Raw genomic sequence first — 13,286 nt, 5'->3', positions numbered from 1 at the left:
CTTTTTTTTCGACTGGCTTCCGATCTCTCTCTAGTTCCAAAACGTGTGTATCAAACAGGCCTTTGGACAGATTCGAACACATGTAGACGTCAGTATATGCGAGTGCTGAGGGCAGAGTCACTAACCACTAAACCACCATGGCCACGTCTCTGTTACATAGTATCCAGTGAGAACACAATCCACTTATCAAAATGAGATGAATCAACATTCTATTAGGTCAATTTGGCCAATGCATTTAATTGATTGAATCTATAAATAGCCCGACTGCAATGGAAATATGTCTAATGGAAATGAATGGAGGCAATGGCATTACGTAATACGGGGAGAAAATCCATCCACAGTCCACAGCTAATGCCCTCTAAACTTCTCCTCTGATTAAGAGCATAGAGATGTATAAAAACACAACATGATACTAGAACATACACCACAAGAACAAAAAAAATGTTTTACTGAAAGAAAACAATGAAAAACCAAGGCATTTCTTTTGATCTGAGAATTACATACACAGAGTATACGAAACATTAAGAACACCTTCCTAACATTGATTTGCATGCACCCCTTCTGTCAAGTTGGCTGGATGTCCTTTAGGTGGTGGACCATTCTTGATACTTCTTTAACATGTCTCCCCCCCCCTTCATCTACACTGATTTAAGTGGTTTTAACAAGTGACATCAATAAGGGATCATGGCTTTCACCTGGTCAGTCTATGTCATGGAAAAAGCAGGTGTTCTTAATGTTTTGTATACTCAGTGTACATGCGCTTCACAATTACATAGGCTCCATCATGCTTGGCTGTGTAAGTTCTCACTCCCTCAAAATGCAGCGTAGAGCTATGGTTATCAAGGCCTCTCCCATAACAGAACACACTGTCTACTTAACCACACATTGCGGTCTACTCTGGCCACTACTGGAACAGTTGTCATAGCAGAAAATGTTTAACACCTCCCCCTCCACCACCACCCCCATCCTTCCCCTGCCATCCAGCCCCCTGCCCAGGCCAGGAAAGGGAGAGGGGGAGATAAGCGAAGGGAAAAGCAGGGAGAATGAGATAACAGCCCATTGGAGTACCAGGGCGTCCATTAAAAGGAGAGTCAAGCTGGACCCCCCTAATAACATGCTGGTAAGAAGAAACACTAATGACTTGGTAATCACTCTCTCGTTGAGTGTGTGTGAGAGAGTGCATGTGAGTTTATATGAGTTTGTGTGTGTGTGTGTGTGTGTGTGTGTGTGTGTGTGTGTGTGTGTGTGTGTGTGTGTGTGTGTGTGTGTGTGTGTGTGTGTGTGTGTGTGTGTGTGTGTGTGTGTGTGTGTGTGTGTGTGTGTGAGATATGAGATTGTGAGTATATACGATTGAGAGAGTGTGTGTGACATGAGTGTGTGTGAGAGAATGCTAGAGAGTGTCTGTGATGTGGGAGTATGTGTGAGCATACAAGTAAGAGACAGTTAGCTTGGTCACACTGGACCCTGGCAAGCTTAGGGTCCAATTCCGCCACACCTTCATTTATTCGATCGCCACCCAAAATGAATATCAGGTGAATAGCACGCTTTTCCATTGCTTAAGTTCAAGGTCAGAATACTCAGAGAAAAATGCATGAACATTTCATTACGTTCCATTTACGCACGCTGAACTCGGGTCGGAATTGAGTCCTTAGTGAATAGGCAAGACATAGCTGAATAGTCGCAAAGAAAAGTGTAAGTGAGTAAATGTAAAGCATAACTCTCATCAGCTCATGAAAGCTGAATAAGCTTTTTGTATTTCTCACCGTAAGCAAAGAAATAAACTCTGTTGCATTCATGTTGGTACGTAGCCTACTTTCAACAGCAAAACAGTGCAGACACAAAATAAAGCTGCCAATGCTCTAGATAGCACTATTCTAACCATTTCCCCCTTCCCCCCACCAAGCTAGTCCAAACTAACCTCACCGTACCATGGGGGGGTATAAATCACACAGCCCACAGGAAGGTGGTGGAGTGGGGGTGAGGGAGGGGTGCTGTTAGCCTGCGCTAGAGTTTAGCCACAGGGCCTGTGGTCTGAAGAACAACAAATACATGTCATTTAGCCTGGTGAACACAAACACACACAGGCAGTTAGGCAGCCCTCAGTCACCACAAAGCCACATAACACCAGGAGCATGCAGGGTCAGACCTCGACATGGGCCCCCGGCCTTAACGTTATTAAGAGCTACTGCCTGGACTGGCCTGGCTGCCACACTCACTGCTGTTACCAGCCTAACAACCTTCATTCTTTCTCACCCCTCTCTGGTGAGAGCGTTGGGCCAGTAACCGAAAGGTTGCTAGATCGAATCCCCGAGCTGACAAGGTAAAAATCTGTCTTCTGCCCCTGAAGCAAGACAGTTAACCCACTGTTCCCCGGGCGCCAAAGGCGTGGATGTTGATTAAGGCAGCCCCCCGCACCTCTCTGATTCAGAAGGGTTGGGTTAAATGCAGAAGACACATTTCAGTTGAATGCATTCATTTGTACAACTGACTAAGTATCCCCCTTTCCCTCTACCCTACATACACTCCCCCCTCTCTCTCACACACACACACACTCCTCTCTCCCTCGCTACTCAAGCCAACCTCTGCTAAAGAGAGCGAGCTAAAGGACGATGCTGGACCTTTGCCATGAGCTCGTCTGACTGATAAGCCTCTTAAAAGCTTCCGTTGCCAACGCAGAGGCCCTCTCTATCCTGGCGCTACAGGAAATCACAGAGGCCTGCTGTTTACCAGAGAAACTCTTTTGTATTCAGCTCTCCATCTACAGAGCTCCCTGTTCATAATTCAGTGAAATGTAATGTCATGGGACAGGGTTAGACCTGATGATTTCATACATGGGGTCAGTGGCGTAAGTGAATTCTTGTGAAAGGCTACTTACGACCAGTTCTCGCTTTCTTTTCAACCGAGGAGGGAAACAAACATTTTCCACTTCGTAGAAACGTGGGAGAATAACAAACTAGGCATATTTCAAGCTTGAACTCCCACAAGCTGTGACTGTTCACCCAAAGGCAAGGCTTTTGCTCTCTCGCTAGCTTGCTTACTGGGAAGCGATCATTTCCCATTTCTTGAGGCTTGACTCACGAGACAATTTGCTCGGAATTATTTACTTTACACCAGGGGTAATGTTGTGGAGCATAGGCCGCTAACGCTAGGATAAAGAGCTAGGCTAAAGCGGTGGGCTAAAGCACTAGCAGAGAACCATGCTAACACAGAACATTCACGTAACATTACCTAAAATGTTCTCCCTTGGTTATTTGACAAATAACTTAACCAGATTGTTATTGGAACCAACATTTGTTAGCTGGGAACATGGAGGCCCCTACCTGATAGAGAGAGTAAAATCTCCCGGGTTGCTCTTGCTCGGCCGGGCTAGGAAACTGCCATGGACCCCCCGGGTCAAGAGGAGCTGCTCTGCCTCGATGCCGGTGATGTTTGGGTGGAACCACCTGGTAGAACAGAGAGAGAGAATAGTTGAGCACAAACACCAAATCCAGAGTCACTGCGCCAGAACCAGTGTTTCTCAATGTAGCCGATTCAAATGATCAACCAGTAGGATCAGGTGTGTTACTGCCGGGCTAAAAAGTATCAGAGGCCCCCTCCAGGAGTTGATTGATAAACATACCTTTAAACTCACTCATCAATCATTATTTCCCAGTAAAAGATTCAGTATGGTGACACTAGTAAGAAACACACTGGAGAGCAGAGGCCAAAACTACAAATGAGGTTTGAGTAGTTAGCTAAGTCACTTTGGTCAACGAATGTGGCTCACCTTTTAGCCTGCTCTGGGGCAGGTTAACTCCATTTATCTTGAATTAAGTGTCTGAGATGTGGGTTAAGGACCAATAAAATCAGACTCGCTTCCTCTTGCAAAGATTGTCATGCCCTTGTTAATTGTGTCATTTGAGAAAGATGACTGATTCAATATTTTATTAATCAAATGTTTGTGTACATTTGTTAAAATACGTATTACACAATTAGTGATGACAGCATTTGTTTTCCAAATTGTACATTTTTCACACAATTGTATTTTGAAATTTGCAAAATGCAAACTGACAGCCGCAACCAACCATAGACATTTAACCCATAGATGGCAGTTATCATTCAAGTTAAAAGAGCATTATGTCGATTTTTTTGTAAGGGTCCAGCCCAGCACTGGTTGCTCTCACGTTCGTCGTTAAGGGTAGACCAAGGCACAGCGTGATTTGGGTTCATCATACTTTATATAAATGTGAACCAGTGAAAAAAAAACAATAAACAACGAACGAAAAGCTTCGTCGTGCAAAATATACGCAACCAAACTAAGACGATAAAGCACAGCTGAAACGTGCAGCTACTGGTGTGCACACAGGCAACTAACTGTAGACAAGATCCCACGAATAATCGAAGGGGAAATGGCTACCTCAATATGATCCCCAATCAGAGACAACGATAAACAGCTGCCTCTGATTGGGAACCATATCAGGCCACCATAGAAATACAAAACACCTAGATGACCCACCCAAGTCACTATCACGCTCCAACCAACACAGAGAATAAACAGCTTACTATGGTCAGGGCGTGACAGTACCCCCCCCCCCCCATCAAGCATTGGAGTGGCATCCAGCACCACACTGTCAGATAGCTAAGAACACATGCTTCATTTCAATAAGAGAATAGCTAGGTACCTTTTTCCTATTCCTTTCAATTATGGGCAGTGTGAACTTTGTGTGCATCATTTATGGTTTCTGTGTACCTCTCTTTGAGCCTGCCTTCTTTGAGTGGCCTGTGTGTAGGTTTACCTCTCTTTGAGCCTGCCTTCTTTGAGTGGCCTATGTAGGTTTATCTCTCTGGTACTGTCATGTCTCCCTCTCTACTATTCAAAATGTTTGCCAGTAATGAAGATACTATATGCTTGGAGTATAACCAACTGTCTTTTTCTAAAGGGGGGATGAGTTTCTGAAGGAGCCTGGAGTTGTTGAACTAGATGGGAGCACCATGGAGGCAACAAATGGGGAAAACAGGCAACAAGGTTTTTCCCGTTAACTATTCCCAGACATTATCACCCTATATGTGTATTGCAATGTTGTACAGATCTTATTCGGTGGCTTATGTTCTGTTATGTTCTATCACTTCTATTTATCCTGATGAATATGAGCATCTCCGAAGAGACCATAGAAGTAAATGATGATGAGGTCAATTACCGAATGAATAGTGTGGAAGATTGTTCTTAATATTTGTGATGTGCTAGTGTATTTACTTTTGTTGTTTGTATTTATAATTGACCATTATACAGTAAATTTGGAAAGTATTGACGTTTTCCACATTTTGTTACGGTACAGCCTTATTCTAAAATGTATTAAATTGTTGTTTTTTTCTCATCAAGTGTATGTAACCTAAATGTATGTAAACTTCCGACTTCAACTGATATATATATATATATTATAAACTGCGTGGTTAAAACCCTGAATGCTGATTGATTGACAGCCGTGGTATATCAGACCGTATACAACGGGTATGACAAAACATGTGCATCTCATGCTACATCTGTACTGCTCTAATAACGTTGGAAACCAGTTTATAATAACAATAAGGCACCTCAGGGGTTTGTGGTATATGGCCAATTTACCACGGCTAAGGGCTGTATCCATAGCCGTGGTATATTGTCTCTTCCTAGAGCTGACCGTCTGGTCAAACTGAGCAATCGGGGGAGAAGGGCCTTGGTCAGGGAGGTGGCCAAGAACCGGATGGTCACTCTGATAGAGCTCTAGAGTTCCTCTGTGGAAATGGGAGAACATTCCAGATGGACAACCATCTCTGCAGCACTCCACCAATCAGGCCTTTATGGTAGAGTGGCCAGACGGAAGCCACTCCTCAGTAAAAGGTACATGACAGCCCAATTGGAGTTTGCTAAATGGCACCTAAAAGACTCTCAGATGATGAGAAACAAGATTCTCTGGTCTGATGAAACCAAGATTGAACTTTTTGGCCTTAATAACAAGCATCACGTCTAGAGAGAACCTGGCACCATCCCTACAGTGAAGCATGGTGGTGGCAGCATCATGCTGTGGGGATATTTTCATCGGCAGGGACTGGGAAACTGGTCAGAATTGAAGGAATGATGGATGGCGCTAAATACAGGGAAATTCTTGAGGGAAATCTGTTTCAGTCTTCAAGAGATTTGAGACTGGGATGGAGGTTCACCTTCCAGCAGGACAATGACCCTAAGCATACTGCTAAAGCAACACTCGAGTGGTTTAAGGGGAAACATTTACATATCTTGGAATTGCCTAGTCAATGCCCAGACCTCAATCCAATTAAGAATCTGTGGTATGACTTAAAGATTGCTGTACACCAGCGGAACCCATCCAACTTGAAGGAGCTGGAGCAGTTTTGCCCTTAAGAATGGGCAAAAATCCCAGTGGCTAGATATGCCAAGCTTATAGAGACATACCCCAAGAGACTTGCAGCTGTAATTGCTGCAAAAGGTGGCTCTACAAAGTATTGGCTTTGGGGGGTTGAATAGTTTATGCACGCTGAAGTTTTCAGTTTTTTGTCTTAATTCTTGTTTGATTCACAATAAAAATATTTTTTATCTTCAAAGTGGTAGGCATGTTGCGTAAATCAAATGATACAAACCCTCCAAAAATCCATTTTAATTCCAGGTTGTAAGGCAACAAAATAGGAAAAATGTGAAGGGGGGTGAATTCTTTCGCAAGCCACTGCGTGTCATATTAAATATATTCACCCCACCCAGTATTGTAATCAAAACTTAACAGAAAGAATGTAATCCTTGGTTCAGACAGTGTAGTAGTGTGGGCTCACTAGCATCTCACTGGTGTGCTGGATCTTAAGAATCTGCTGTACATATGATGGAAGAATGCACTGTGCATGCAGAGGGTTGCAATTCCATTGAATTGGGGATAGTTTAACCAAAATATGCCACAAGACCTAGAATTGCCTTGTGTATCCCACAAAAATAGGTTCACTGTTATAAGCTAACCTTTTTGATGAATTTAAGCAAAATTCTTTACATTGAACATTTTCTGTAAAATTCTAGAAATTTGCTGGAAAGTTTCCAACCCTTTGCAACTCTACCTGCTACCACACCTGTTTATCTTAGCTAGCAGCTGACTACTCTGCTGTTTACATTCTAGCTCTCTCACGCTCCCTCATGCCCAGGCACTCTCTCTCGCATCTATGCGCTCTCCCACTCTCTCACAACCATAGATTGTGTATATAAAAACAACACAAGAAGCGGGGGGAAGCCTGGGGGTCATGGACGACTAGCTGATTACCACTTTAAATATGTCATTGAGTTAATTTGTCTTGGGTAGTTATGTGTTTTTATATCCAAGTTAAACTCCTCTGGACATTTTCCCATTTAACCTTTGTTGTGCCGGGAGAAAGTGCAGTGATGACACTTTTGGTGATAAATAAACGAACAACCTTTAGAATCTTTGATATGACATGGTGTGCCCAGTAAGAAGGATTTTGATGTCCTGAAGACGCACCTGGCAGGTGTTTGTGTGTGGAGAATGCAAACTGAGGGAGAGGTTGTGTTCTGTTCACAGCAAGTGACATGATGCCATACTAATGTCATGCCAATAAGTGTCTGGCAACGGACACTCTTTGGGCATAACGCTAGTATGTCATCATGCCAAACGCTTTGAGAATCCTAGCGCCCAGGAACCCAGTGTACTGTGAATGGGGATCAGGGAACGTGTCCCTGATTCTCCAGACACAGCGACTGGGCATGACAACTCGGGTTTCCTGCACCAAGGGCACCATGCTGCCACATCACAAACTGTGTGTAGGCAGCATGCCTGTACTCCCGGGCGTCATCTCCAGCCTCTGCTGCATCAGCCACTGCCAACACGTCAATACCGCCTGTGCAAACGTAAATATCCGTTGTCTAGGCAGTAACCGGCGAAATGTGGCAGCTGGCTTACACAGAGGTCTGGTCCCTGACCGCAACACGTCCTCTCTCTGTCTGTAGGCATCTCCTTGCAGTTGTTGGAGTTGTTTGTTTGAAAATAGCCTAACTGGTGTTGTCATAAGCCAAGCTTCCACGATGTGAGAGGAAAAATAGGGATATCTCCTTTAAGACTGACAGCCATGGCTAGTGTACCCATGAGTTCAACAGTCAAATTGCCAGGGTTAGAGGTTCCAAAACTCTATGGATTGTATGCCTATGGCCACAACGCAACAAGCTGTTCCACAGATAGAAGAAGGAGCGATAGGAGTGGGAAAAAGGTGCTTGTGCATTGATAAGCACACCAAAGACGGCATAAATGATAAGTCATGAAAGAAAGATAGCACTTCTAAAAGTCTATTTCACACCACAGCCTGCTGAATTTGCACGATAACTTTATTTTTTCATTTTGATTTCAGCACAAATGAAAATGTGGCACTGACTCGCCCATGGATTGATGTTTCAGCATTGTCTCAATGAAGAGTCTGGCATTCGACTAGCCATGTGCAACATGAATGCGCAGTTACAAGCCTACTAGAGTTGGGGGCAGGCGGACGAGCAATATCCACCATCATAGTACAGTTGAAGCCTGATCTGCAATGTGAAGCTGACCTGGCTTTATAAAAGCATGAGTTGATCTCGTTTACTTCGTAGTATACCACTCAGGACACCAACGTTCACAGAACTTAAGATAACTGGCAAACGCTTACTTCCTGTGTTATATAACCAAACAGAGAGTAAAACAATGTACTCCACCCAGCTCACATTTGGATAACCATATTGTTCACCATCAACAATTACACATTTGGATGCTACATTGTCCAACAAGAAAATGTACAGAAATACACCACAAGCATAATTTTTGTGGTTATGTATAAAAAGCCAACATGGAATTATTTTTTCCCTCACCATAACGTATATATTTTTCATAATTATGAGGTTAATATGCTGAATTACTCTGGGTCTAATCCATGACCTATTTGATTCGCAGGGTCCCTTTCCACAAGTGGTTGCTTTAGCAAATGGAATTCACTATTGTGGCTTTTTCAAGGCTAGTTAAAAGTGTGAACCCATTTGTATTAAGCACAATGAATCGGGCCTACATGAAAAAACAACTGCTAACGTTGATGAAGCCTATTGTGATGATGTTGTCTTGAATCAAAAACAGAGCTTGTGGTCAGTTTTGTTGATGCTCAAGGGTGGATTGAGAATTTCCACAAAACACTGTGTTGAATATGTCTGGATACGCTCTTGGAGGAATACAGTGCAATGTTCTGGTATCAGACTTAAACGCACAATGTGTAGCTTTGTCCACGAGACAGAATGCACCAATGGTTGCTGCTTGAACAAACCATAGAGATAGATAGAGGACTCATCTTTGTATCTGTGCCATTATAGTGTCTGTGACAGAATGGGAAGCGCCATTGAGGCTACAACCCCTAGGAATCCAAACAGTTTACTATTTTAATACGGTGGAAGCCCTCAATGGCGCTGCCCATGCTAAAAAGTAATTTTGGCCAATAGAGGCCTCTATCATTCTCTATGGAACAAACACGCACACATTTTTTGGGTCAATGTAATCCAATCAGTGAGCCATAAACTCACAAAGGCCCACTTCCTTAGTCCTGCCAGGTCAATACATGACTCAAAACAAACTAAAGTTGAGCTGTCAAAATATCAGTAGCCTATGAATATTAAAAAGACAACTGTCAGTAGCCTGTTATGCCTTACAACAGCAGAAGCAGAACTTCAAGACCTAGTTCGCTACTTATGTTAAAGAATATCATCCTTTTATACAAACTAGAGGTCGACCGATTAATCGGAATGGACGATTAATTAGGGCCGATTTCAAGTTTTCATAACAATCGTAAATCGGTAATTTTGGACACCGATTTTGCAGATTTTTGTATTTATAATAATTTTTTTACTACACCTTTATTTAACTAGGCAAGTCAGTTAAGAACACATTCTTATTTTCAATGACGGCCTAGGAACGGTGGGTTAACTGCCTTGTTCAGGGGCAGAACGACAGATTTTTACGGTTCCGTATTTCACTGAAAGAATAAACGTTTTGTTTTCGAGATGATAGTTTCCGGATTCAACAATATTAATGACCTAAGGCTCGTATTTCTGTGTGTTATTATGTTATAATTAAGTCTATGATTTGATAGAGCAGTCTGACTGAGCAATGGTAGGCACCAGCAGGCTCGTAAGCATTCATTCAAACAGCACTTTCGTGCATTTTGCCTGATTCTCCAGTCAGGAAAAATCTCACTTGACACAGAGGCAGCCAATATCAGAGCCTTAAAGGAAGAGATGCAGGCTCTTAGAGATGGATGAGAGTCTCTCCTGTCTGAGGCAACACTGATTGCTACGCAAATGGATGTTGCACCTCAATTTAGCAAGGAACACAGCCGCCAGAGGAAAAGGAAGAGATTGAATGATGAGACCTCTCAAGAGGAGACAGCTCAGGACAGTGCAGCAACGGTGTTCCAGAACACAGTGTTTTTTTTTTACTGCTAACAAGTGACTTGGACACTAGGTTCCACACCACTGCAAAAATTATAGAATCACTTCTGCTGTTCTGAAAGTTGGGCAGATTAGTGAGGATAAAGTCCCTTCTGTGTGCCAACCACTGATCATGAAGTATTCCAGAGATCTTACACCTGAGTTTCAAAAGGAAGTAAGACACCTGAACACTGTATATGCTGCCACTTTCCCCCCTAACTTGTCCCCTCTTGGTCACCTGAATCCAATTTGTAAGATGCAGCTGCAAAGCATTTTTGGGGAAGTGTGCATTGCTTTACGTATATTTTGCACACTGCCTGTGACTGTTGCTGGTGGCGAGAGAGCTTTCAGTAAGCTAAAACTGATAAACTATTTGAGGTCCACTATGTCCCAGGACAGGCTTTGCAGTCTTGCCATGCTGTCCATTTAAAGTCAGTTAGCTAGAAAGCTGGACTTCAAAGACTTGATCAGTGACTTTGCTAGCAAGAAGGCTCGGCGATGGGCTCTTGGTGAGTAAGGCGGAGCAAGGGCCAGTGATAACTGTTAAATGACATGGCTATGGATATTGGATCACTACACCCATGATGCCCACAGGCTGAGAACAAGACAGTGAACAGACTGAGAACAACATACTGTATATCACAAAGTAATGGCTCGATTGCCATAACATTTGTTGTGCACAATCAAGACCCCAAGTAGAAGAAACCTATTGATTTGGTGACCACTTGACCTTTGCTCTAGCGCCACCATCAGGTGCCACCATCACCATTTTCATTTCCATTTTGTTTTCCATTTCCACTTCTACAGCTGATTATTTTCTAGTTGGTATGTATACTTAGTTCAAAAATCTGCTTCTGATTTTATTATTTTGTTTGTTATATCATTCTATAGATGATAATGTTAATTTATTTTAATTGAAGAGGTTAATGTATATTTAAGTTATATTTATTTTAAGTTAAACATTGATGTTAAGAGAATTTTCCATTCAAGAATTATACCATTAAAATTACATTTAGACTTTAAAAGATGGCCTTTAGCACATTTCTTATAGAGGGTATCAGTCTTGCATCAAATTGTGAATTCCACTGTATGCAGAATTTTGCATGCATGTCTGCACAGTGTTATATTTTCACAGCTCACTGTCAGTAAATATCGTGCAGTAAATATTGTACTACAAGAGAGTTGCAAGCCTGCAAAGGTAGAGTTATTTAAAGCTTTGAATGGGTCAATTGGCTTCTGGAGGTGTGTGGTTACAGAAATTGTGCAGGGTTGGTATGGCCTGTGGTGGTGGGGCCCAATGTGATATCTTTTCATGGGGCCCAAAATCCCTGGCGGCGCGCCTGGCCCGGTGGCAATAAATGAATAAAACCAAAGGCTTACCTTGACTTGGAAGAGTGTTGGATAGCCATAGCCAGCTAGCTAACATAGCATTCCTCTCTGTTTGAGCCGGGTGTTTGAGTAGGCTAAACTAGCTAGCTGCATTCGCTAGCTTAGAAAGTGAAAGTGAAGAAAATAATACAAAATTTATCTCGCTTTCTTTTGCTTTTCCTTCATTTTTTAAGAAATGACTTTGCACAAAACTGTCTTTCTCTTTGAGTCAACTACTCACCACATTTTATGCACTGCAGTGCTAGTTAGCTGTTGCTTATGCTTTCAGTACTAGATTCATTCTCTGATCCTTTGATTGGGTGTAAAACATGTCAGTTCATGCTGCAAGAGCGCTACTAGGTAGGAGGACGTCCTCCGGAAGGTGTCATAATTGCTGTGTACTGTAAGTCTATGGAAGGGGTGAGAACCATGAGCCTCCTATATTTTCTGCTGAAGTCAATGTACCCAGAGGAGGACGGAAACTAGCTGTCTTCCAGCTACACCATGGTGCTACCCCAGAGAGTGCTGTTAATATAGAATTTTTTTAACCTAATGTTCTAATAATTTTTCAGGGCCCCTGTCAGTCACAGGCCCTTAGAATCGTCCTAACTCCACCCCCCCCCCCCCCCCTCCCCCGCTATGAAAGTGTTTGCGGGTGATCAGGGGTGTATTCATTCTGCCGATTCTGTTCAAACGTTTCTTAAACGGAAGCAAACAGAACGAAACGAGGACAAACGTACCTGAATTTGTCCAACAGAAACTCTCGTTTGCAACTGTTCAGACTAATGATTACACGCTAGATGCAGGCAAGAGTGTACAAGGCAGAATTGAATGTCTCACTCTCTGTCACCTTGATTACTCGACCTGCGCAACTATCTTGTCAACTTTCATTCTTAGGCTAGGTTGTGATGGGTATAGGGAATATGTGAGAATCATGTAGTAGCCTAAACCTATCGATGTTACATTGAGCTCATATTATGCTGTAAAAGGTCCTGCTCATAAAACAATTATTGTTCTTTCTAATCGGCACCGACCACCACTGCTGTTTCCAATTCACTGTTTCCAACACTGTAGGGGATTCTTTCTTTTGAGGAAATATCAGAGATAAGTGGGGAATTTGGTTCGGGGGGAAAATGATACTTTTTGACACTGACATTGATAGAATCAGTGAGTCACATAGCACATGCATTTCCACAGTGCTCGTTCACAAAAGGCAAGGGAAGGGGTGAGGGGTTGCTGTGGGATTATATACGATGAGGGGTTTCAAATGTTTTTGGGTAGATGGGCAGGGACTCTGCTGTCCTAGTTTCAGGGTGAAGCTGATTCCACCATTGGGGTTCCAGGACAGAGAAGATCTTAGACTGGGCTGGGTGGGAGCTTCTCATGTTTATATTTAGGAGAAAAACCCATGACCAGTGACAGAAAAAAATTGCATGTTTTTTTTTCATCTTAAAATTACTAT

At 42.8% G+C, this 13,286-nt stretch overlaps 1 protein-coding gene across 3 annotated transcripts in view; it reads right to left on the bottom strand.

Moving 5' to 3' along the window:
• LOC139542055 (tyrosine-protein phosphatase non-receptor type 11-like) overlaps window positions 1–13,286 on the bottom strand; it is a 69,197-nt gene that overhangs the window by 40,668 nt on the left and 15,243 nt on the right. For all 3 annotated transcript variants that reach the window (XM_071347052.1, XM_071347051.1, XM_071347053.1), the window contains exon 2: window positions 3,321–3,443. In XM_071347052.1, the coding sequence (XP_071203153.1) occupies window positions 3,321–3,443 (123 nt within the window). The remainder of the gene's footprint in view (window positions 1–3,320; window positions 3,444–13,286) is intronic.

The sequence above is a fragment of the Salvelinus alpinus genome, chromosome 17 (genome assembly GCF_045679555.1).
Source record: "Salvelinus alpinus chromosome 17, SLU_Salpinus.1, whole genome shotgun sequence".
Classification (NCBI taxonomy): domain Eukaryota; kingdom Metazoa; phylum Chordata; class Actinopteri; order Salmoniformes; family Salmonidae; genus Salvelinus; species Salvelinus alpinus.
Note: the sequence above shows the minus strand (reverse complement) of the source record. Positions and strands in the feature narration are given on the sequence as shown.